The sequence below is a fragment of the Prionailurus viverrinus genome, chromosome C1 (genome assembly GCF_022837055.1).
Source record: "Prionailurus viverrinus isolate Anna chromosome C1, UM_Priviv_1.0, whole genome shotgun sequence".
Taxonomy (NCBI): Eukaryota; Metazoa; Chordata; class Mammalia; order Carnivora; family Felidae; genus Prionailurus; species Prionailurus viverrinus.
The window spans coordinates 141,651,622-141,677,904 of NC_062568.1; the positions used below are offsets into that span (position 1 = coordinate 141,651,622).

Here is a 26,283-nt window from a genome sequence, read left to right on the forward strand (position 1 = left end):
GCTAACTTATCAGAAGACAGTGGAATAATTTCCTTAAATTGCTGAAAGAAAAAAAAACTATCAATTCAATTTTAGAAGAATTCCAGAAACAGTTTCCAAAAATTCTTCTTCTTTTTTTTTTTTAAATTTTTTTTTAACGTTTATTTATTTTTGGGACAGAGAGAGACAGAGCATGAACGGGGGAGGGGCAGAGAGAGAGGGAGACACAGAATCGGAAACAGGCTCCAGGCTCCGAGCCATCAGCCCAGAGCCTGATGCGGGGCTCGAACTCACGGACTGCGAGATCGTGACCTGGCTGAAGTCGGACGCCTAACCGACTGCGCCACCCAGGTGCCCCTCCAAAAATTCTTCTAATAAAGACTTGCATTATAAGAAATGGTAAAGGATATTCTTCAGGCTAAAGGGAAGTAATGCTTTATGGAACTCCAATCTATAGCAAGGAATGGAGAGTGCTGGAAATGATAAGTAAATAGGTAAATATAAAAGTCATTTATCATTTAAATGGAAAATAACAACATTGTAAAGTGAGGTTGACAGCCCTGAACGAGTAACAGATATGACAACACAAAGGTAGGGCAGGTGAACGGGGTTATATTCTTGTAAATTATTGCATTTGTAACATGGGAGTAGCATATAGGAAGTGTGAAGAGTCTGGTATAAGGAGTAAGTGGTAAAATATTGGACTATAAATAGCCTTTGCTCAATTCAATATGCATATCATTAGTGCTAGAGCAACCACTTAAAAATTAAAAACAAAAGTTACAGTAAAGAAGCCAATAGAGAAAATAAGATGAAAACTAAAAATATATTTGGTTAACCAAATAAAGGCAGGAAAGAAGAAACAGAGGAACAAATACTTTGAAGAGACAAATGGAAAACAAATAGTATGATGATAGATTATCCATGGCAGTTTTTTTTTAAAGTTTATTTATTTATTTTGAGAAAGAAAGCATAAGAGAGGGAAGAGGCAGAGAGAGAGAGAGGGAGAGAGAGAGAGAATCCCAAGCAATCTCCATACTATCAGTGCAGAGCCTGATGTGGGGCTCAAACAAACCAAATGTGAGATTATAACCTGAGCTTAACTTGGACGCCTAACCAACTGAACCACCTAGGTGCCCCCATAGCAGTTTTATTTAAAATGATCCCAAGCTGGAAACAACCCAAGTGTCCACCAATAAGGGAATGGATAAATAAATTGTATATTTATACGATGGGATATACTCTGCAGCAGAAAGGAAAACTAACACACATGACAACATAGATGAGTCTTGAAAACAACTGGACAGGAAAAGTCAGACAAGAGAACATATATAATATGGTTCCATTTACATGAAGTTCTAGAAAAGGTAAACCTAATTTATAGTGGTAGAAATAACATCTACCCTGCTGTCTGGGGCAGGGATGGGGGAGGAGATTGATGGCATTTGAGAACTAGAGAACTTTCTAGGGTGAGGGAAACATGCCATGTCTTGTTTGGGCTGATGGTTTCACAAGTATATACATTTGTCACTCTCTTCTGCTTTGTAAGTGGCAAATCCAGGCATCTTGATCCCAGTCCAGATTCTTTCTAGAATATCATACGGATCTCATATAACCACTTGCTGCTGGTTTCCAGGTTTTTTTGTTTATTTTGTTTCTTAGTAGACATTGATTATTATCTCATCATCTTTCATCAAGAAGAAAACTTCTAGGAATTTCATAGTGGTAGTTAGTACCAAAGAGTTACTAAAGTTTCCCTGTATTTCTGCATTTTCCCCAAGTAAAATTCCATGTGTTGGAATTATCTGACTTATTTCTTTGCAAGGAAAATACTGGAGTGTTTTTTTTTTTTAAAGTGAAGCTTCTTTCCTGGGAAAATAACTTATTCTTTAAATAAGGTAGGGAACTTGGGAAATTTATACATTTTTAGAAATATGATTTCAAAGAGTTGTCTAGGTACCTTATCTTTAAGGCAATTGCTTTGGCTATTCTTAATTTTTTTTATGTTTATTTATTTTTGAGAGAGAGAGAGACAAAGCACGAAGAGGAGAGAGAGACACAGAATCTGAAGCAGGCTTCAGCCTCTGAGCTGTCAGCACAGAGCCCGATGCGGGGCTCGAACCCACAAACTGCGAGATCATGACCTGAGCCAAAGTTGGTCACTCAACCAACTGAATCACCAGGGCACCCCTGCTTTGGCTATTCTTAAAAAAACATTTGAAGATTCCTAGGAAATGCAACATACATATTTTTTTCTAATCATTTTTCTCCTAATCATATTGGGCTGATGATTTTGTATTTGATTTGAAAAATCCCCCAGTTTATCCAAGTTTAGTTAATAATGCCCAGGCATTTGATATTAATCTATTTTCTTATCATTCATTTGGTAGACTTTAATACTTATTTTAAAATTCACGCACACGAATTCACACTTGTATGGTTAAAAGACATTTAATAGTAACATTGTGACAATTTTGTTGTTTGGAAAACTTTTTACTTAAAAGTCACATATTGATATATATTTGGAAAATGTCAAAATCTAACATAAAAAATAAAACCTATTGTGAAATATGTCTTAAGAGGATGGATTAGGAAAAGGCTTTGTTGAGGAACAGCTAGAGTGGGATACTGAGAATGGAATAGGTGAATAATCTCTAAAATGCATTTGAATATTTAAAAAAAATCCATGAGAGAGGATAATAGTAAGCATAAAGAAAATAAGACATATGGCAGAGGAAGGGAGGCTCTAAGGCCATCACATTTAAGTTCTTCCTTCTAAGTTCTGAAAAAGACTGTCATGGGAACACCCATCATACTGAGGGACGGAATCAGATTTGACCTAAGGAAGAATCGCAATTCTGCTTTCTTGGGATAAATTTTGAGCACACAATGTTATTTCCTTCAAAGCCTAGTGTCATTTTCATCTCCCCCAATGGCCCCATCCCTTGGCAAGCTCTCCATCTTTTTAAATCCCTTAATACTGTACTGTCTGCAGCACTCATATAACATGCAATGTGATGGTTTTTACTATATTTGTGATAAGCTTTACAGCCTTTGGAAGGTAATAGTTGTGCCGTTGTATATTTATATCCCTAAAGCCTTAGACAATGTTACCCAAAGGAAGTCCTACTCAATGATGATGAGTTGTTTTCAGGAGACTTTAACATGCCCTTCTGGTATCTTTCCACCCAACAAGCACTTAATATTTTACCATTAAAACATAGTACCCATCTACTTGGTATAAATCTCCTCTAGACTATAAGATGCTTGAGGGAGACTGTTTACCTCCTTACTCTCAATATCTTGCACATCAGAATAATCTAAGAAATAGTTGTTGGATAAAAGTATGAATGAAGGAACTGAACCAGGAGGGGTGAATTTTAGTTCTTTACCACTAATTTGTTAAAAAATATTGAGCAAATGACTTAGCATTTCTGCCTCTCTCTCTCTCTCTCTCTCTCTCTCTCACACACACACACACACACACACACACACACACATATGATTGGATCTGATAATAATAATCATAGGTCCCTTCCGGTTGTAAAGTTCTGTGATTTGGTGATAATGGTGATAGCTTAAAATAGAAAGGTACTTTAGTTCAAAACTGAATCGATGAGCTAGATGATATCAGCTCTTAGCAATTGTTTTTTTCCTGCCTCCAAACCTCTTCTCACCTGGAACTCTAATGACCCTACACAGGTCAGAATGCTGAAGATTTGGAGGATGTCATTATACCAGAGATAACTTCTCATCAGGAAGAGATTGGAGACCCTAGACCCTGAAGAATAGGTGTGAAAAGGTGAGTTAAACCAATAGCTCAGCGAGTGAAGCAATCTATATTGACTTTGAACCAAAGGTTAATTTTCTAACCATCCTTGGCCCTCTTCCCTTGCTCGTTCAGGAGGAACATCAGTTGATTTGATGAGTTCTCTAAATCCATGGGTACAGAAACCCTGCATATCCTGCATGAGTATTGAGTACTATGTATCCATGCTATTATAAACTCTTTTTAAAATTTTTGTTTTAATGTTTATTCATTTTTTTAATTTTTAAAAATGTTTATTTATTTTTGAGATAGAAGGAGAGACAGAGCATGAGCAGGGAAGGGGCAGAGAGGGAGACACAGAATCCAAAGCATGCTCCAGGCTCTGAGCTGTCTGCACAGAGTCCGATGCAGCGCTCGAACTCATGGACCATGAGATCATGACCTGAGCCAAAGTCAGATGCTTAATCGACTGAGCCACCCAGGCACCCATAATGTTTATTCATTTTTTTTTTTTTTTCAACGTTTATTTATTTTTGGGACAGAGAGAGACAGAGCATGAACGGGGGAGGGGCAGAGAGAGAGGGAGACACAGAATCGGAAACAGGCTCCAGGCTCTGAGCCATCAGCCCAGAGCCTGACGCGGGGCTCGAACTCACGGACCGCGAGATCGTGACCTGGCTGAAGTCGGACGCTTAACCGACTGCGCCACCCAGGCGCCCCTGTTTATTCATTTTTGAGAGAGAGACAGAGCACAAGTGGGGGAGTGTCAGAGAGAGAGGGAGACACAGAACCCGAAGTAGGCTCCAGGCTCTGAGCTGTCAGCACAGAGCCTGATGTGGGGCTCACACCTACAAACCATGAGTTCATGACATGGACCGAAGTTGGACACTTAACCAACTGAACCACTCAGGTGCCCCCATAAGCTCTTAATGTATTATAACTCATTTGACAGATAAGGAAACCAAGGCAAGATAGCTGAGGTTACATAGCTAATAAATGATCGAGGCAGGGTTCAAATCATCACTGACACTGAAAGGATATTAGAATGGTGCAGTTTTTATAGAAATCTCACTTTCTTAGAGGTGGGAATGCCAGGGCTGACAAAAAAAATGAATAATTCAGGCTTTGACACAAAAAGGACTTATTGCCTTCATTTCCAAATAGCTTTGCCTATGGGTAGACTATAGAGATAATTCCCAGAACTGTTCGTATTTGTTTGGAAAGTCAGTTACCATTCTTCAGAGACCAGTAATGAGTTTGCATTAACTGGTGATCTGAACTTCATCCAGGTCTGGTGGGTTCTGGGAGCAGACCTTGCCTGACAGAATGCAGCTGTGCTGTCAGTCAGCATGTCGAGGCAGGTGGGCCTCGTTATAAGTTACAGGATGAAATGAAGGACTCAGAAGCAAAGGTTGCTGCTCTTTCCTTCCAGCCAGAAGATGGAATATTTATCAAGTGGCTCTTTGGAGAGATTTTACTCTGTTGCTTTCCTTTTCCCAGGGATTTTGTAAACTGCGTGATTTGGGACAGAGAACAAGCATAATTCTGGTTTATTTCTTATTCATATTTCCTTTATTTATTATGTTCCAATATTCATAATTAAAAACTGTAAATAAAACTGTAACACACACAGAGCCTTCTTTTGACACAGGGGGAGATGTCTTCCGAAGAGCTGGCAAGTTCTCTTACTGGAACCAAAGTGTTTTGGCCAGTATGTCTGAGTCTTTCAGCAAGCATTATTTATAAGAGAATCACAGTTATTATTTTGGCTTATATTCCAAAAATATTTGTAGCAGTTTCTGAGTGGGATATGCCTAGCTCTTGATTTGGAAGACTGCAAAAGCCTCTTGTATTTCTTCTTTTTCAATCAGTCCTGGAAACTTCAAGTCTTAAACAAGTAAAGATCTCTCAGGGTTTTGTTAATTCATTGTTTTCTGATGAAAGAGTATGTTTTTCTAGTCATTAAAAAGTATATTCTTAACGCGAAAACCAAATCCTCACCAGGGACTGAATCCTTCCTGTGACAAGTGGTAGTCTTAGTAGTTGGGAACTCACTTTCACCAAAAGGATTTTCCCCCCATTTGGGGGGCAACTCTAACTTTTAGAACATCCTTACACTGAGCTGAAGTTGTATCCATATAAATTTCACCTTCATGGATATTTATTTTTGCTCTTCTCTGTGGGCTTCTCTTGCTCTGCCCAGCCCATAAATTTTGGTGTTTCTCAGAAATCAATATGCTTTTCTTACTTTACACACTGTCCTTGGACAATATATGGTTTCCGGGTTCACCTACACAGTGACAAGTCTATCTCAAGCCCAGATTGTGAGCTGAGTTCCAACGAGGCATATCCGTGTAGCTGCCTCACAGATACCTCATATTCAATTTATCTAAAACTGACTTTACCTTTCCTTCGACTCCTGAGTTTGGTGAATGATGCTACCATCCACCTGATCTCTTAAGTAACAAACCGGGAAATCATTTTGGATTTCTCCCACTCATCAGTCATCCAGCCCTTTTGATATTGCCCTGTTAAAATCTCTTGTATATCTCTTCCTCCTCAACTCTACTACCAAAGGTCTTCACTATTGCTTGACTGATAATGAAAAGAGCTTCTGTATTGTCACCCTGCTTCAGGCTTTCCTCCCCTTTCATCATTCTTCTCCAGACTAAACCGCCTAAATTTAAATCTCTTCATACTGTCTGTTCAAAATTCTTAAATAATTTCATCTTGTGAGAGGATATTCCTAAATGCATTCGGTGGCATTAAAAGTCTGTGGACACACCCCATAGGATAGCTATTTATAACATATAAAGAATTAAAACTCAACAAACAACCCAATTTTTAAATGGGCAAAGACTCGAATAGACATTTCTCCAAAGAAAATATACAAATAGCAAATAAACACATGAAAAGATGACCAACATCATTAATTATTAAGGAAATGAAAAACCACAATAAGGTACCATTTCACATCCATTAAGATGGCTACTATATGAAAAAATAAAGAAACAAAGTATGTTTTTGGCAGGGATGTGGAGAAACTGGGACTCTTGTACACTCCTGATGGAAATGTAAAATAGTGTCACTGCTATGGAAAACAGTATGGAGGTTCCTCCAAAAATTAAAAATGGAATTATCATATGATCAAGCAATCTCACTTCTAGGCATATACCCAAAATAATTGAAATAGAGACTCAAACATATATGTATACCCATGTTTATAGTGGCATTTTTCACAAGTCAAAAGGTGGAAGCAACCCAAGTGTTCCTCAATGAATGAATGGGATGAATGGATAAACAAAAAGTATATATATATATATATATATATATATATATATACACACACACACATAAGTTAGCCTTAAGAAGGAACGAAATTCTGACCTTAAAGCCACTATGCATTTACACATGGTTAAAATGGTCAATTTTTTGGAGGTACCTGGGTGGCTCAGTTGGTTAAGAGTCCAACTTTGGCTCAGGTCATGATCTCACGGTTCGTGGGGTTCGAGCCCCACATCAGGCTCTGTGCTGACACTCAGAGCCTGGAGCCTGCTTCAGATGCTATGCCTTACCCTCTCCCTCTACTCCTCCCTGCTTGCGTGCTCTCTCTCTCTCTCTGAAAAATAAATAAGCATTAAAATTTTTTTTAAGATTGTCAATTTTATGCATATTTCCCCACAATTTTAAAAAATCCTATAGAAGCTTATTCCTAGTTATCTGTTCTTGTGTACCAGTATTTGCTTCCAACCCTGAACCACTTATAGCTCCTCAAACATACTAGGGTTCTGTCATGAATCAGACAGAACTGGTCATTTGCTGCCTGGTCATTTCTAACTCATAGTCACTGCTCAAATCTAGGGTGACTAACCATCACACTGGTTTGCCTGGGACTAAGGGGTTTCCTAGGATTTGGGACATTCAGTGCTCAAAGTAGGAAAGTCTGAGGCAAATTGGGAAAAGTTGGTCACCCCACTCAAATCCCAGTGATAAATGGTTTCCATATTTGATCAGTATCCTCAAATGTCCTCAATGTCCTTATTTAAGAATTGAAAACTTCAACTTGGGAAGAGCTTACATCAGAACTTTATGATATACTGGAATATATTTATGCCAGTTCATATCTATTTATTAATTAGCATCCCTTGAGTAATTATATATTATTTGGCTTGTTATCATCTAAAACATATTTCTCTTTTTTTTCCTCCATAAGAGTATCATAAAAATCTAGTCAAATGTCTTGCCAAGATTCAGATACACTGTATTGATAGGCATTCCTTTGATCCCTCAGTTTTGCCAATCTATTCAAAAAGGAAATTAGATTAGTCTGTCAGATCTTGTTGTTTGTGAATTCATACTGGCTTCACATGGTCACAGCTTGTGTGTGTGCAATGCACGTACACACATACGTCTGAGCAGTTTTTTCAGTTAACCCCTTTGGAACCTTATCTAGGATCAACATTGATTCACTTATAAGGAAATATATATTCTACCCTGTACACACATGGCCACAGATTTCCTAGGTTTTCAGAGATATCGAAGCCAATAAGGGGAAAAAAGGATTTTCTTCTCCTGATTATACTAGATGCACTAGCCAGTATTAAGCTGTCTGTGTTAGTGAAACATATCTTTTGTGGCACTGACGTGGGCTCTGGCCTGCTAATATCTGGTGAGCAAACTGGCTAAGAGTCTAAAGCAAACACTCTAGGCTTCATAGGGACGTTTATGTCACATGCAAACTAGCTGTGAATACACACTCTTTTATGGGATATAAATGTAGGTCTTGAGTGGTGGCGAATCATCAACATTAAAACCAGTAACCACGGGGCGCCTGGTGGCTCAGTCAGCTGAGCGTCTGACTTAGGCTCAGGTCATGATCTCACAGCTCGTGAGTTCGGGCCCTGCGTTGGGCTCTGGGCTGACAGCTTAGAGCTTGGAGCCTGCTTGGGATTCTGTGTCTCCCTCTTGTCTCTGCCCCTAACCCACTCACATTCTGTCTCTCTCTCAAAAATAAATAAACACTTAAAGAATTTAAAGAAAACAGCAGTAATCGTTACCATTTGTGGAGGTTTGGAGGCAGATGCATCCCAGTTTGAACTGATAGCTAAAGTAATTTCAGCATTTGTTTTGTTTTGTTTCCAAGTGAAACAAACAGGACTGTTTCTGGTCGTGCTGGGCTTGTACCATGCAGCTAGGAAAGACAACCTTATCCCCCTGTGAGAGGATACTTCTTGTCTATAATGAAAGCTTTGAAGGAGTCGCAAATAAGAAGTAAAATGCCAATCAATCAACCAGCATGAAAGTCATTAACAATAGTAAAAATAATAATAATATTACTACTGTTATTATCCTTATCATCAGAAATAGTGTTACCTCTGTTATTATTATCATTTTCATTATCATCAGAAAGACCTGTATTCCTAATGTGACTCTGCTACTCATTAGCTCTGTGACTTCAGCTTTGTCTTCAAGTCTGTTTTATGATTTGTAAAGTTGGGATAAACAATACCAGGACTGCAGACCTTAGAGGGTGGTTGGGAGGCCGTAACATTTATTGAGCATGTGCTGTGTCAGAGATTGTTTGGCACCTTACACGGATTATTTCATTTAATTTTCACAGCACCCTCATGAACATGAATAGTAGTATTACCCTTACTTTGCAAACAGGGAAACTGAAAAGGAGAGAAATTAAATAATCTACCTTAGATCCCATGGTTTTTAAGGGGCAAAGCTAGGATTTGATCCCATACTGGGTTACGTCTACTCTACCCTATCGCATACAAATGTACATGGACTTATTCCAGCTGTAGGCTACAGACCTGCCTATAGAAATGTAGGTACATAAGAAGAGCATTGAATTTCTCATCCAGAGTGAGGGGAATTTTATACATTCCTGTGGATTTCCTTAAAAACCTATATGATTTCACTGATTTCTCAAGCCAAAAGTAACAGGGTCAGCAGAATCTTTTAGAGGTATCACGTAACAAAGGTGATGTTTATATAATATTAAAACCATCACCCATTATTTACATAAATGTGCTTAATATCACAGCGCATTTAAAAGAAGGATTCTACACAAAGCAGATATTCATTCATGACATTCAAAAGCTACTTAACTTTCATATAATGGAAACAATCCTTTATGCAATCTGATCCATGAATTTAAAAATCCTTCCTTTCATATTCCTTCTTTTATAAAATGCTGATCCAGGGGAAAAAATTCATCTTAGCTAATGTAGTCCAACACTATTTCTCTTGCATTTTATTTAAACCAAAGATTTTTAGGAAGAACATCCATCTCTCCTAGAATTAGTCTGGTTACCCTTGAAGGCACATTCTAATTCTTTCCATTTCTTATATTTCCTAAATATTTTTTATCCACATTTAGTATTTCTTTAACCAAAGTAATGCCCCATACTTTTGGGCTGGCGCTAATGGAATTCTAAATAGTTTCCCCTTGAATATATATTCCAAAATACATTGTTCTTGTCCTAGGCTACAAATATTTTGTTAAAACACACTTTGGGGATACTGGCTATATGGATGGGTAAATGAAAAAAAAAAAAACTAAACTAAATGCTTCCTCTGAGAAGAAAATGATCAGTGATTATTGTGGGCAGATACTATCTTAAATCCCTAATTTTGAGACAGTCTAAACAGCAAAGTGGTTTTGCATTTCTTTAAGTTTTATTCAATATTAACAAAACTATTAATTTAAAGATCTGTTAGAACTGTTGTAGAGTCTTTAAACATGACTAAAATTTCCTTTGAGGAGAGAAATGATTAATCTGTTATCCAAGTAAAACCTAGTCAATTTACTTCCTAAGTTGAAATGTGGAAATATGAGCTAAATAGATAGACTTAAAGAGAAAGAGATTGGTTCTTGAGTCTTGTCTGTCTCTTTCTGTCTCTGTCTCTCTGTCTCTCTCTCAACATGTGCACAGGGAAAGAATTTTGATTTAACATTTGTGTACAAACACTAAACAAAATAGAAGGAAAATTATGTGATTAGTTCATATGGTTAGTATAAGCTCTAGTGTTTGCTGGAACAAAATGGGAGGCATGTACTATATCATAGTAAATATTAAAGCCTAAGAATTTTGTCAGAAAAAATAATTTTAGAATGTGCAATTCAAAGGGCAAATTTAGAAAACTTCATGTTGGAATTCTTGCCAATCTGAAATCTTTGAGACCTTGGTATAAATAAAAGTGTGACTATATTGGAATTCTTATTTTACAGTACAAGAGGGTCCCAAGTAATCATTTGGATTCATTTTCTCCGTTGGATGAGGGCTAACAGAATCAAGAGTAGTTATATTGAGTCCTGGTATTAATCATACACTCTTCTTTTTTTCGGGGCTGCTGGGAAACAACTGTGGCATGCAGAGAGATTAGAAATGGGAGAGCTCTTTCCAGCCAAAGGTCTAGATGAGTCTCATAGATATAGCCATGGACACACTGGACAAATGTAGAAGTGTTTGAAGCTAAAAACCAAAGGATTTATTTTCAGCGGAGAAAGAAATATTATAACCCCGAGCATCATCTTTCACAAAGCCATTGAGTATAAATAGTAATTCTTCATATACTTGAAAAAAAATTGTTTCAACCTAAACCTTCTTATAAAATGTTTTCTAAAATGTTAGAAGATGTGACTGGGGTGACAGTGAGGGTAGAGGGAGGGGAGTGAAGTACAGAGAGGCGTAAAGGTACTGATATTGTGACATCTCCCATTTGGTACTGTGTTTTATTCTTCTCTAAATTTTCTATTCACATGTGATGTACCCTTTCAATGGCATTTTTCTTTTTCTTTTTTTTAAGCAGGCTCTATGTTCAACATGGGGCTTGAACTCACGACCCTGAGATAAGAGTCACATGCTCTACTGACTGAGCCAGCCAGGCACCTCCCATGATATATTTCTTGATAAAATTTTTTTTTAATATTATGAGATGCTGTTTAGTATGCTATTATGATTCTATGCACCACGATTACCTGTTAACATAGCTGCAAGCTATTATTTAAAAACTATTTTATTCTTGTACATCTAGAAAAATATCATACTCTAATTATAAAAGATGTTAACATTAAACTTTTTTTTCCACAAGTTTCAGACTAGAATTTTGTACTATGAAAACTGAGGGGAATTGCCAGAGGAGAGTCAGGAAAAGTAAATCTGAGTAGAAATTCCTCTCACTCCTGAAATACCTATTATTCCCATAAAATAGCTCCATTATAACAATTCTGTAAAGGAATTTGGGTGGAGATTCACTAAAAAGTTTAGAAAAATATGTATCTCTATAGAGAATTCTCTTTCAATCAGTCTGCCTCCTGTCTCTACATTGCTACTATATCTGGTATCAGGAGCACATTGTTTACAGCAAGTAATTTTTAATGGGAAGAGAGAGTCAGGGGAGAAATCTTTAAGGTTTCAAAGGCACACTCCAAAGTACTAGTTTTAATTTAACTTTAAATATACATTTGAAAATTAACAGGCTCTCTAGTAAAACTGTAGCTTTTGGAATTCATTCAGAAGGGGTTTAAAACAGAAATGCTGGCATAGGGCATCTGGTGGCTCATTCCATTAAGCATCCAACTCTTGATTTGGGCTCAGGTCATGATCTTGTGGTTTGTGAGTTCAAGCCCCACATCGGACTCTGTGCTGACAGTGTGAACCTGCTTGGGATTCTCTCTCTCCCTCTCTCTCTGTCCCTCCCCTGCTTGTACTCCCCCTTTCAAAATGAATAAACAAACATTCAGAATATATTAAAAAATGGAAATGCTAACAATCATGAACTTCAGTGGTATGAATGGTGTCACTGTAACACTTTGCTTCATTGGCATGATGCCCATTGTAACGAACATCCCTGAAGCTATATTTTAATTTTGTGCAAACTTTATACTCCACACACACACACACACACACACACACACACACGTTTGAATGGCAGACCAAAATAAAATATCAGAGGGACAATCTACTGTACATATGTGTCCCTTTTTTTTTTATCTTGTCTGATATTTGGACTCAGACTATCCTAGTCCATTGGTTAAGACCCTAAAACTGATTAAGGTTCCTTGCCAGAGAAAAGCGAGTTGCCTTCAAATAAATAGGTAGCTTCCATTTAGTTTACTTCACAAGTGAACGATAAAGAATCTGTGCTAACTGGCTAGAACAGTGAGACTTTACACAGAAGGAATGAGAAACAGGCAGCTGGGATGTCAGAGATAAGTAATTAGTAGACAATGGGTGTATCTTCGTTCTTGGTACTTCCGGGTTTTATTTGAACAGGTAAGCTAGGCTATAGTTTGTGTGAATTAAGGGAACTGATCCTGCTCAAAGGGAATGTAGTTGGGTCAGATTGAAATGGTGGACTCTGTATTATGCAAACTGTATCAAGACTGTTTGTGTTTCTGTCTGGTTTTCAGATCTAGTCTCAATAAACATGCTGCACCTCCCACTAAAAGTCAGAATAAAACACACTTCCAGCACCACATAGCCCAAAGCGTCTCAAAGAACACGGGCACCTACATGGAAGAACACATTATGTAGTGCTCACCAGTTCCTGGGCCAGCAAACTAAAAAAGGAACATCACTTTAGATGTACATTTGAAATAATTCATGAGACTGAGAAGAAAGGAAAGAAGAAAGGAAGAAAGATCCTAGCATAAACAGACTTGGGAAGGAAATAGCGACAGCAAAGATAAAAAAAAAGTTTGAGTAATAAAAGATGAGAAATTCACATTGGTTCAGACCTAGAAAAATGTCCTCAACATCCAAGCTAAGAATTTTCATCAATTTCTCCAGTGAGGAGGTACTCAATATTTTATCATTTGTAATACATTGTATAGAAACATGCCTTCATTAGCTATTTGACAAATGTATTTGTTCTCTTCCCAAAGTGAGTAAGTCCTTTATATGAACATTTTTGTCATCTTCTCAAAGCCTCCAGTTAAAGAATCCTTCCAACTATTGGCCTGGGGCCCCCACCTAATGATTGTAGCCAGAATAAGTATCCCTTATCACTTTAACAAATTCTGTTTCTCTGACTTAGGTGCATCATGTACTAAACACAAAATGAAATCTTAATTTCCAGGGCCCATATTTTAAAATGAGTAATGTTTAAACACATATCTCTCAAATGTCAATGAAGGCACTCCATGATCTTTCCACACTCATCTCTATATTATAGCCATTCCAATCACAGGCCACTAATAATGGTGCTAGGATACCTCCTATCACCAAAGCATAATAATGGTGCTTTAATACCTCCATGCTATTGCCTGTGCCACCACCTTCACCCAGACTGGCTTAAATTTTCTTGTCTACTTGGCAAGCACCTACTCATTCTTCTTCTTCTTCTTTTTAATGTTTATTTAGTTTAGAGAGAGTGCAAACAGGGGAGAGGCAGGTAGCGGAGGACAGAGGATCCAGAGTGGGCTCTGCACTGACAGGCTGACAGCAGCGAGCCCGATGTGGGGCTTGAACTCACAAACTGTGGGATCATGACCTGAGCCGAAATCAGACACTCAACCCACTGAGCCACCCAGGTGCCCCGTAACACCTACTCATTTAAAAAATTTTTTTTAATGTTTTTATCCATTTTTGAAGGAGAGAGAGAGACAGAGCACAAACGGGGCAGGGGCAGGGCAGAGAGAGAGGGAGACACAGGGTCCGAAGCAGGCTCCAGGCTCAGACCTGTCAACACAGAGCCCGATGCGGGGCTCGAACCTACAAACTTTGAGATCATGACCTGAGCCCAAGCCAGCGGCTCAATCGACTGAGCCACCAAGGTGCCCCTTCACCTACTCATTTTTAAAGACCCAAGCTTCAAGTGCTTCCACTCACTCTTAATAGAATTGAGTAATATCTCCTTTGTGCCCCAACTGCCCTATATCACTAGTTGGTTTTTCTTCTTATAATCATTTATACCAGTTGATTTTTCTTACTAGATTCTGTCTCTAGCAGGTTATAAGCTCCTTAAGAGTAGTAATTATGCCACATCTCTTCATAACCCCAAGTCTTATGACATTGCCTAATACATAGTAGGCATGACACTCTTTATTTAGTTATTCATTAATTCAGTAAATATTTAAGCATGGAATTTTAATTAAGTCACAGTGATTCCTCCCAGGTACATATGAATGAGAGTACTTACTCATTAAGAGATTTCACAGGCAGTCAATAAGCATTGTGTTCAATAACTAAGTCAAGAATGGATTGACATGTTAACATATGATCACTAGTTAATCTGTATCACAATTACTTATAGTACTTTTAACAATTACTTGTTTAAAATGCAGATTCCTGAGTCCTACCTCAGACATGCTCAATCAGAATCTCTAAGCATAAGACTCAGGAATCCATAATTGTAGAAAGCAACTCGTGTGCAATATTCTTACAATAAATTAAGCTGGAGGAAAGAAAATGTTAAGAAAATCCTAAGAAGACAAAATACATTTATAGTATTTTATTGAACAAAATCCATGTATAAGAGGACCCACACTGTTCAAATCCATGTTCTTCAAGGGTCAATTATAGTTAATTTGCCTGATCAAAAACTGGTGATCAAGATTTAAACCCATGCAGACTGACTCTTGATAAAGTTGGTGCTGTCAATAATTCTCCCCTTCCTTCCATCTTCCCTCCCTCCCTCCCTCCCTCCGTCCCTTCCTTCCTTCCTTCCTTTTTTCCTTCCTTCCTTCCTTCCTTCCTTCCCTCGCTCCCTCCCTTCCTTCCTTCTTCCTTTCCTTCCTCACACTAACCCCTTGAGTTGATCAAGATTCACCTGTAATCTTTTTCTGCCTTAATTTCCTCCTCTGTATAATGAGGATAATAAAAAGTGTCTACTTAATAGGATTCATTAAGAGGATGAGTTAATATATTTTAAAAATATACTTAAAACAAGGGTGCCTGGTGGTTCAGTCAGTTAAGCGACTGACTTCAGCTTAGGTCATGATTTCATGGTTCATGAGTTGGAGCCCCACATGGGGCTCTGTGCTGACAGCTCAGAGCCTGGAGCCTGCTTCGGATTCTGTGTCTCCCTCTCTCTCTGCCCCTCTCCCACTCACTCTGTTTCTCTCTCTCAAAAATAAATAAATATTAAAAAGATTAAAAAGTACTTAAAATAATACTCATGCATAGTAAATATTATGTCATGCATAGTAAATATTATGAAGTATTTACTATATTATTATTTTTTGCACTCCTGTACTATTAGTTAATAATGTTGCATACTTTTGGTTCTGTGTCTTTTAATTCTGCATTGTTTCCCCCCACTTTCTGTAACCTAAGTTTATATCCTTGATTCTCTATTCTCCATTTTGATATTCACTTCTTTGAAAATAGACTCCACTGTTAAAATCTCAAATACCACTTGCAGATAATGAGTATATCTAAAACGGTAGCTTTGGCCTCTCTCCTGAACTCTAGCTTTCAACTCCAACAGACCTTTGGATGGTTCCAGTAGAATTTCCTACCAAGATGTCAAGCTAAATATGTCTCAAACTGAATTAGTTGTCTTCTCTGACCATTGGCCAATGGCATAATGTTTTGGTCATTCAGACTTGAAATTTCATCTCTATTTTCTCCCTTCCCAATGTAACCAGTTATCAGGCCTTCTTAATTTCTTTTAATAATGATTCTCTTATTTAGCTTTTCTATCATTTCTCCCACAGTTCAAGATACTAGCATATTTCAACACTTACATCTAACTTATCCTCCAACCTTCTCTCTTTTCAATCTTGACATCTGGTACTGATCAGTCTTCTTAAAATGGTAATTTGGAACATAATCTTTCATCAGTTTGAAGTTATTTTATTAGTTTCCTATTGCTCATAGACCAAATATTAAATGGTAGAATATAAACTCCATGAAGGGAAAAATTTTCACATATTTTTTTCACCAGTGTAACTCAGTGCCTAGAAGAGTTCCTGGCACATAGTAGGTATATTGAATGACTGAATGAACCCTTATTCTGGCATTCAGAGACTTCCATATTTTGCTTTCAATCTCCCTTCTGATGCACAAACTTTTTTTTTAAATTTTTTAAATGTTTATTTATTTTTGAGAGAGAGAGAGACAGAGACAGAGCATGAGCAGGAGAGTGACAGAGAGAGAGGGAGACACAGAATCTGAAGCAGGCTCCAGACTCGGAGTTGTCAGCACAGAGCCCGACACGGGGCTTGAACCCACAAACTGCAAGATCATGACCTCAGCTGAAGTTGGACGCTTAACCCACTGAGCCACCCAGGCTCCCCGTGATGCACAAACTTCTAATCCAAACTGATGAATCTGTTTCTTTTCCTCTGAATATAATTAAGATATCCTCCTCTTGCCCATTTTTGTGAGTCCCCTGTTCTCCATTTCCAAACACATTATCTTTCTCTGTTCAACCTATAAAAATCATCTTCACTTTTCAAGGCCTAGCTAAGTCCCAGGGTCTTTGGTTAATCTGTCTTGATAAATTTGATCTAAACGAATCTCTACCATCCTAAAAAATCTATAGCATTTAAGCGTTACATTGTTTATTTTTTACTAGGCAAATGCCTCTGCTCCCACAAACAAATGTACTCTATTTGAGGCTATGTGTATGTACCCTTTGGCATCTTGATAAGACCTCTAGCAACTGTTCTCTTCTTGTAGTCAAAGAACCTGAGATATATTTTAATAATACTCACACGGCATTCAAATATTCATACTCAACATTATGAACGGAAAAAACTGTTTTTAATCCTTAATGATTGATGGGAAAATGGAGAGATTAGGTGAATTACTGCTTAATTCTTATCTATTCTTTTCACCAAACCAAATTACCACTCTTTAGTTGACTAGTAATCCAAAAATAGAAAAAATGTAGTTTAAGGCTATTTAAGAATGACTGTCATCCCTCAGCCCTGGATTTCTAGAAGGATTCCAGAAAGCCGTGGCTATTTGTTACAGAAATCAAGGGGTGGGAGGGATTTTACAGTGGTTAGACCTGGCAGGTCGCACCTTAACTAAGTGATCAAAGTTAGCATTACTAGTAATAAGATATATCAACATTATATATACCCAATATGATGCCCTGAGAAAGAGACAACATCACTCAGCATTTATGCCAAAAATACATAACCTGAATCTAATCATGAGAATATATTACACAAATCCAAATTGAGAGATCTTCCACCAAATGACTGACCAGTGCTCCTCAAAATGTCCAAGTCATGAAAAACAAGACAGGAACTTCCACAAATGGGAGGAGACTAAGGAGATATAACAGTTTTAATTAATCTCTTTGTTAATTAATTAACTACATTCAGTATAGGCTCCTAAATTAGATACTAGGCCAGACAAAGGAGATCTTAGAAAACAGATAGAATTCGAATAAGAGCTCTAGATTAGTTAATGGCATTGTATCAATGGTAATTTCCTGGTTTTGATCATTGTACTGCTGCATGTACATTATCAGTATTAGAGGAAGTTAGGTGAAGGGTATACAGGAACTCTCTGTACTATTTTTGTAACTTTTATGTAAAGCTAAAATTATTTCAAAATAAAAAGTTGAAAAATTGAGGGAAAGCAAGATGAATTAAATTCTGTATTCCTGGACAAAAACAAACAAACAAACAAACAAACACTCCCCAAATTTTTCCTGGAAAAAAAATTCCTAAAATTGCAAGGGTTGCATCAATCATTTCCATTCACCAATATGCTCTCTTTAACTTTTATAATATGTGGGTAGTGTGGGATGGTTTTCAGCATGTGGAGGGATCATTAGCTGTGGACGGCACCCAGAATAGACCAGGAAAACTTGTTGGAGAAATGATATTCAATGGTATACAGCAGTCACTCATTAAACAGACATGCTAAATAGTATTTTAGGTGCTGAAAATACAGTGATGAGTAAGATAATAGATCCCTGGCCTCCTGTAATTTCCAGTCTTATTAATAAAATGATAAAATCAGAAAGTTAATTTCCCCCCCAAAATTTGGAAGGTAGACTTCTCAGGCTGTGAAAGGGCTGTGAGGGGATCGAAGCTTATGTTAAAAAAAAAATGTGTTACAAAAATTGGAGAAGGTATTCAAATTGGAAAGACTGTAGTCTCTTAGCCTGTTCTAGATGCATAAACACAAATCATTAATCCATGCTCATAAGCTGGAGGAGGGCAGAAAGCAGAAATTGTAGTACAGGGGGCAGACTGAAAGTGAAGAGTGAAGGGGAGGAAAGGTAGAAAGGAGACCGTCACAGTCCGTTTATAATATGGCTTAGGCCACAAGCATCACTGCAAAAACACAAGAAAGTCGGAGGAGAATGAAGGGTCCCGCTGAGTATAATTCCAGACAGTGTGTGTGAAGAGGACGGAGATGAAAAATTGGGGATGGGAGACAGGCAAGCGGAAAACATCAAACTGGGGACTGCCGGAAAAAAGGACGAAGGAAGGATACTAGTCACCTACAAGTTTCGGGGACGACGAGGGAGGGTGGCGTGGGAAGCTGGAGCGTCGGGGCGTGGCCGGGGCGGCTGCGGGCCCAGGGGCTTGCGGACCGGGCGCGGGAGCCGGGCTCGGGTCGGGGGTAGGTTGCGGGGCGGAGGGGGAGGTGTGCACTGTGTTTGGTGATGTCATTGCAAGTCAGTGAGCGGTGAAATTTAACACCGGCCGGATTTGCTGCGCTCCTCTTCTTCCAGGGGAAGCAGCCGGCGGCAGTCAAAGCTGAGCGCCTGCAGTTGCCACCGGCCCCCTCGCACCAACTAGATCTCCGAAGTGGGTGTGTGAGCTTGTCTGACAAATGTTCCGGCGCGGGTTGTTTCCAAGGACTTCCCCCACCCTTCACCCCCTTCATCTCCTTCCCTCCCCCAACCCTTCTCTCCTCCCAGGCCCAAAGCTGAGGGCTCCACTGGAGTCACAGAGTCGCCTTTGAACCGCAAGTGAACTCGAGGGCTGCACTCGCGGCCGAGCTCCAGCTGCTGCCGGCGCCCCGCCGCCTGCCAGTGAGGTCTCGCCTCTCGCCCGCCCTCCCAGAGGAGCGCTCCCCGCCGGGCTTGTCCGTTACCGAGCTAGGGAACTAGAAAGCCTAGCTCGCGTAGATCTACCCTTTGCGTGCTATTTCTCCCCCCCCCCCTTCCTATTTCCCTCCTCCCTTGTTGTTGTTGTTGTTGTTGTCGTTGAGGTTTTTGGAGCATCGTTTACATGTGAGTTTTTTGTTTTTATTTTTTTCCTTTTTCATGGCCAGTACCTGCACCCTTAGCAGTTCGGAGTTGCCTTCTGTTTTCCGTTAGTGCTTCGCTGCAGGGACAAATGCATACAAATGCATTTAGGAGCCCACAGGACAAGGCGTGGAAAGGTCTCCCACACGGCAAAAACGTAAGTAGCCCAATCGCCAGGATGCAAGGGCTAGACTCACCCCTCTCCCCACTCCCTGGACCCACTGGGCGGGTCGGAGATCTGTGCTCCCGCTCCTTGGCACTTTTTAAAGTTGGGAGCCGGCGAGCAGCCGTGGCATCCTCCCCTTGTCTCCTCAATTTGTAAAACACCGTGTTTGAAAGGAAGCCTCCTGCCAGCGGATCTCTCAGTTTATGCTAAAGAGGTCCTGCGGCTGGTAAGGAAAAGCTCGCTGGCGCGCGTCCCGGTTCCGGCGGCAGCGGCTCCCGCGGCTCCCGCGGCTCCCGCGACTCCCAAGCTGAGCTCGGAAGCCCGCCGGGGCTCCAGCTCCCGCCGCCCTCGCGCCCTCCTTCCTTCTTTCTCAGGGCCCTGGCTGAGGTTCTGCTTTCTCGCGGTGCTTGTTCCGGCGTTCAGCCTGGGGACTGATGGGGTGCTGGCGGTCCTCTGGGCTCTGTGGCCGCAGCCTAGGACCGCGGGGAACAGACGTGGGGCAGGGGGGCCGGAGCTGGGTACCGGCAAAACCTCGGGCATCAGGGCGCGACTGCACTCACAGGCAATCTCCTCTTGTTGTTAGGAGGCCAACACACGTGCTGCCCATCTGGGGCCGAGGCTGCGTCCTGCTCCACCGGCCTGTCACTGGGGAAGGGGCTGGACGCGGGGGCGGGGCTGCTCCTCCCGCGGAGGGTTAGCGCAGGCCCCGACTGGCACCCCACCTCCTCTTTGGGCGCTGGTACCTGCTCCCACTCCCTCACTGGGATCAGAGAGTGGAGGGGGGTGCGTGCCTGGGCTGGCTACCCTGCTTCCCCGGGAAGAGGTCAGTGGGTTATGCAAGTTTGTTTCTGGCCCCGGGGTGGGCGGGACCAAAGTGGCTGTGGTCGTTCTCTCCCCCAAGCTGCCCCTTGGGAGAGTAGGTGGGAGGTGGGCAGGGGGCAGAACTGACCGTGCCCGCTGAGGGCAGGCGGAGGGAGGCGGGGCGCGGAGAAAGACCGCCTTGTGGCAGTGTTTGTGTGCACATGTGCTTCCCAGCCGCGTGCAGCCGTGCGTGGCTGGGGCTCGCCCTCTCTCTCCTCTGACCCCTTGGAGCCTGGGCGGCTGGGCGGCTGGGCTTCCGTGCTACCGAGGACGCACCTTCCCACGCTCCCGCAGCCGGACGAATCAGTGGGGAGGAAGGCTTGCAACGCTGGGCGTGGGTCCAGGTGCCCGCGACCAGGGAGGTCCCGGTCCCAGAAGAGGTCAGGCAATGCTGGTCACCTTCCCCAGGGCGGCTCACGTGGGTCGCACCAGCTTCCCAGGCAGGTTTCCCGCCACATTTCTGAAGAGCCCCTCAGCATGGACCCGCTTGGAAAGCGGGGATCCAGGCGCCTCGGATCCTGCGGGACCACTCGCATCTTCCTGCTGATACGGGCGGGTGGAATGGTGGAGGCTCCAACGGGAGAAGCTGGGTGAGGCCCTCCACCTCCTGTCCGGCCGACGCCTCCGCGTTCATCCCTGTGCCCTTCTTGCGCTCCCGGCCAGCTCCCAACCCGAGGGCTTTCCCTTGGACACTGAGTAAGACCCGCGTCGCTGCCCAGCCATCCGCGGGGTTGGTAGCTTTGCTACATCTCGAGGATTAAAGCAGATCTTCTGCTCCTGGCCTCTGTCTTGTCTGGTTTACGCTTCCCTTCCAGACGCTCCCAGAAAAGGCCCTGCATAAATTTTTGGGCAGTTTGGGGTTTGTAAATTGGGTCCAGATGATTGGGGGGAGGGAGGCAGAGAAACGAAACAGAATGGATTACACCAAGGAACTGAGGAAAAATTAGACTACGTGGAATGGGAAAAGAACCCTGTCAGAGAGACACTGGGGTTGGTTGATAGAGGATTGTGGGAGAACACACTGGTCTAGAAGGCCTGTCTGCCAGAGGGTACCTTGCAGCTTCCTTGACATGCAGCTTATTCCACTACAGTTGTCAGTGAGGGTGGGCTGCAGACAACTAAGAAGTAATTCAAAGAGGGGCGCCTGGGTGGCTCAGTCGGTTGAGCATCCGACTCCGGCTCAGGTCATGATCTCACAGTTCCGTGAGTTTGAGCCCCGCATCGGGCTCTGTGCTGACACATTAGAGCCTGGAGCCTGCTTGAATTCTGTGTCTCCCTCTCTCTCTGTTCCTCCCCCACTCATGCTCTGTCTCTATCTCTCCTTCAAAAATAAATAAAAACATTTTAAAAATTTTTTAAAAAAGAAGTAATTCGAAGTTACATCAGATTGCAGCCCCTTATACCTCCAACTATACACATGCCAAGTAGGGAAAAGGTAGTTACTGATTGATCTGAGAAAACTGTTTCTCAAAAAAAAAAAAAAAAAAAAATCCAACTTCCTTAAAGAATTATGCGTTCTTCAATTTGAAAAAAACAAAAACTGCTACCAACCCTTGGCAGAAGCAGCTGATTAGCTGATGATAATGTCAAGCCACTGAATTAAACCTTAGAGTTTCTAATGAAATCCTTGAGGTTTTAATTTTCCACCATCCTCTTGTGGTGAAGTTTTTGTAAGAGCAGGAGCAGTTTTTTAAAAATCACAATTCTGATTAGTCATCCAAAAACATTTACAGTTTTAAAACTGGATCCTTTGTTTCATGGGGCTGCTTTTTTTTTTTTTAATGTTTATGTATTTTTGAGAGAGAGAGAGAGAGAGAGAGTGATCTCAGGCACAAGTGCATGAGTGGGGGATGGGTAGAGAGAGGGAGACACAGAATCTGAAGGAGGCTCCAGGCTCTGAGCTATCAGCACAGAGCCCCATGTGGGGCTCAAACCCACAAATTGTGAGATCATGACCTGAGCCCAAGTTGGACACTTAACCAACTGAGCCACCCAGCTGCCCCGCATGGTCCTGCTTTTAGGCGAGTTGTTTAATGTGAATTTGTGGAAGTAATAAAGGGAGATTAAAACCAAAAGTCAGGGTTAGATACTATCATTATAATCACAGGGTTTCCATAACCTAGGTGGGGGGCGGGGAGGAGTTTTGAATATAAACATCTATTTCCTAGTTGGCATGAAATTCTATTCTTTAAAGTTGCTTAGTTATCTTTGCTATCAAGTAGATGTTTAAAATAAAACTGATGTCTCAAGGACAGGTATTGTAAATTATGGAAAGTAATTTTGAGCGTTGCTTAGACATTCTGCTTGGTAATCTGTGAAGTGACAGGAGAAAAATAAATTTTATCCTGGGAGTTAAAATAGCTGTGCTACTTTCCTTGCCATGCTTTGCAACTATGACTTATTTTAGAACTTGTAACTCTGAATGAGAAGTGAAGACCATTTCCTTCTCATTCTTGTAAAGGGCTAACATTATTCTGTCATTCATTCACTCAATCATGCACTCATATATTCAACAAATGTTTTCTGAGCACCAGCTATGTGCCTAGCATTGTTCTAAGCAGAAGGGATACAGTGGTGGAGCAAGACAGAAACACAATTGCTGTCCTCCCTATGTGCCCAATCTGGTATTGGAAAAAGAAAATGAACAACCAAGTATAACAAAATGAGATAAAGATATAGACAGGAGGACACCTAGCAGTCCTGGGAAGGTGGGGTGTATATGGAAGGGTAATCCTGGAAAGAAAGGCTCACCAAAGGAAATGAAATCCACACAGAGACCTAACTGGAAAAGGCATGGAACTTTCCAGACAGAACATTAAAAGGCTGAATGGTGAGACAGCACAGTTCATCTGAGGGCCTGGAAGAAATGAAGTTGGTTGAAGCACACATACTTGAGAAGGAATGACCAGAGCTGAATCTGGAGACCAGAGACCAGATTGTGACAGGCCTTTAAACCAGGTTACTTTCTTAGCTAAACATATGGAGGTTAGGATGACCTCACTCCTTGGTCTTGGAATCAGTGTGCATGTAGAAGACACTAGAGAAGTTGTATGTTTATTGAAACTCAAGACCACCTGATAGTCTTACTAACTGAAGATTGACTCATTCATTTAACAATCTTTATTTAACAGTGGTGTGTGTCAGGAACTTCGCTAAGGCTAGGTAGCAATCATTTTAACAATCTCTGTGGTATTACAAGGACAGACTAGTTGAGGTATTTTTCTTCCCTGCTACTGATTGGACTCTAGACATTTTGATTCCTTGAAGTCCTTAGGCATTTATCTTCCCCGTACTTCATAAATTCCCTCTACACTTGGAAATTAACCAAAAGTTCTAATGCTTCACACTGCATTAGTTATACAAGTACCTACTGAGTTGAACTGATTGAGAAAGTCATTGTATGTAAGTTAGTGACTACTCCCTGAATCACCCAGCTTTATCCCCACTGTTGGGATGAGAAATGATTTTCAGGTATTTAAGGAATAAAGGACAGAAATTTTACTATTTCTGGATCTTTGCAACAAGTAAAGTTGTCATAACAAAGTTTTTGACTTGTAAATGTAGTGTAATGGAAATTGTTGAAATTATCTATGTATATCACATGTGAGTGGTTTTCAGATTATTTTGCCTTTTCCAACTGGTTTAAATTAAAATCACCAACTCACAAAACAAATTCCCTATTCCCGAGATTTCACAAGTCCTTCCTACTATTCTAACTTGAATCTACGTAGGAATGAGCTTTAGTAGCCTGAAGACATAATACCTGAGAGTCTCATGGGCAGCCTAAACAAAAAGATGCCTGGGATTCCCCTAAAGTAACTAAAACCCTTCAGAAAAGGAGAAAGTTGAATAGCTCTAAGAATTATTTAGGGAAGATGCCTGGGATGGATATTAGTTCCTTAAATATTCTGAGTATGGTCTTTGGATATCTATTTCCTGTCTGATCCCCTCCAGGCCTTCACCTCTCACATGTCTGGTTATGTTTTGATTGTGGCTTCTGTCACACTGAAAATGTGGCTAGCAGACCAGACACACAGAGTATTTCATATTGTGTTAGAAATCCTCAGATAATAAGATCATGGGTTATATTTTCTGAACTTTTATTGACTGTTACCATATTGTTGACTTCTTTTAGATCCCGTCTGTTTTTGTGTAATGCCTGAGTATATGTTCTGGTTAGTTTATATTAGTGACTTACAGTCCAGACATACAGAAAAGTGAACAAAAACAGACATGCTTCAAATATTTGAAAAGTATTCATATTGAATATACCAACTAGAGTTTTTGTTGAAGTAAATATGTGAACAAATGAGCAAACTTAGTAGACTATTTTAGGTTACATAATTAAGAGAGTATTGCATGGAACTGTAGGAAGACGTTTCCAGACTTGTTAAATATCATGTCTATTATATATGGTGATTTATGGAATATCTTGCTAAATAATTTGATCTTTGTCATCTAATGCTAGTATACTAACAGGAGCCCACCACACACAGAGATTTTGAGGTTTTATATTTGGAATGTAAAATATGAAATTTGTATTATACCATCACATAATAGAGAAGTTGCCAAGACTCGGGAAATTGAAATGACCCACCCAAGGTCACAGCGTAAGTTACAAATAGAAGCAGGTTTAGTATTTTGACTCCAGTGTAGTTTTATTTTCTTATTAACCATGTTGTTTTCTCTCCAGCTTAATACGGGTTTAATTTTTAACTTATTCAAGGACTCCAGCAAGACTTAGCACTAAATGCATGCATAGTACAATGGGACAAGCACAAAGTACAGCTGATGCCTCTGAGAACTCTATTATCGGCTAATGTGGAAATGTGTATTTTTTCTTAATTAAGTGAATGTATAGCAAGTGTGATATCATGGGGGAGGAGGGAAAAACCAAAGAAATAAACAAGCCCAACCCAACTATTTTCCAGAAAGCTTGGATTTATTAGACATCCATTTCATACAGTGATGGAGTTTGGCTCTTTAACTGAGTGTGTCAATTAAGCTTGATGTCTTCTCTGTGTTCCCACTTCAAAGATGAGAAAAACAGTTAAAATGAAAAAAAGGAGAGGAGGAAGCCTTTCCACTTAACCTATCATAACAGATATTTTTAAGTTCTTTTTTCTCTTCTTTCTCTCTTTGGACAACCAACTAAAAGTACCCTTATTTTACTTTCCTTTTCTCAAGTGTTAAAAGAATTAGGTCCATAGGGAAGAATTGAATTCCTCATTCATTGGGAGATGTTACTGTTTCTCCTTTCCTTTTTAAAAATGTTTACTAATTGTCAATTTCATGTAAGAAATAGATAAAAGGTGAAAACTTGTTG

The 26,283-nt window shown here is 40.4% G+C and overlaps 1 protein-coding gene across 1 annotated transcript in view; it reads left to right on the top strand.

The window, feature by feature from the left end:
* Nucleotides 1-19,417: 19,417 nt before the first annotated feature.
* Nucleotides 19,418-26,283, top strand: part of COL24A1 (collagen type XXIV alpha 1 chain) — a 410,128-nt gene continuing 403,262 nt past the window's right edge. Inside the window, exons 1-2 of the mRNA XM_047871498.1 lie at nt 19,418-19,491; nt 19,957-20,087. Coding sequence (XP_047727454.1) covers nt 20,032-20,087 — 56 coding nt within the window. The 5' untranslated portion in view covers nt 19,418-19,491; nt 19,957-20,031. The remainder of the gene's footprint in view (nt 19,492-19,956; nt 20,088-26,283) is intronic.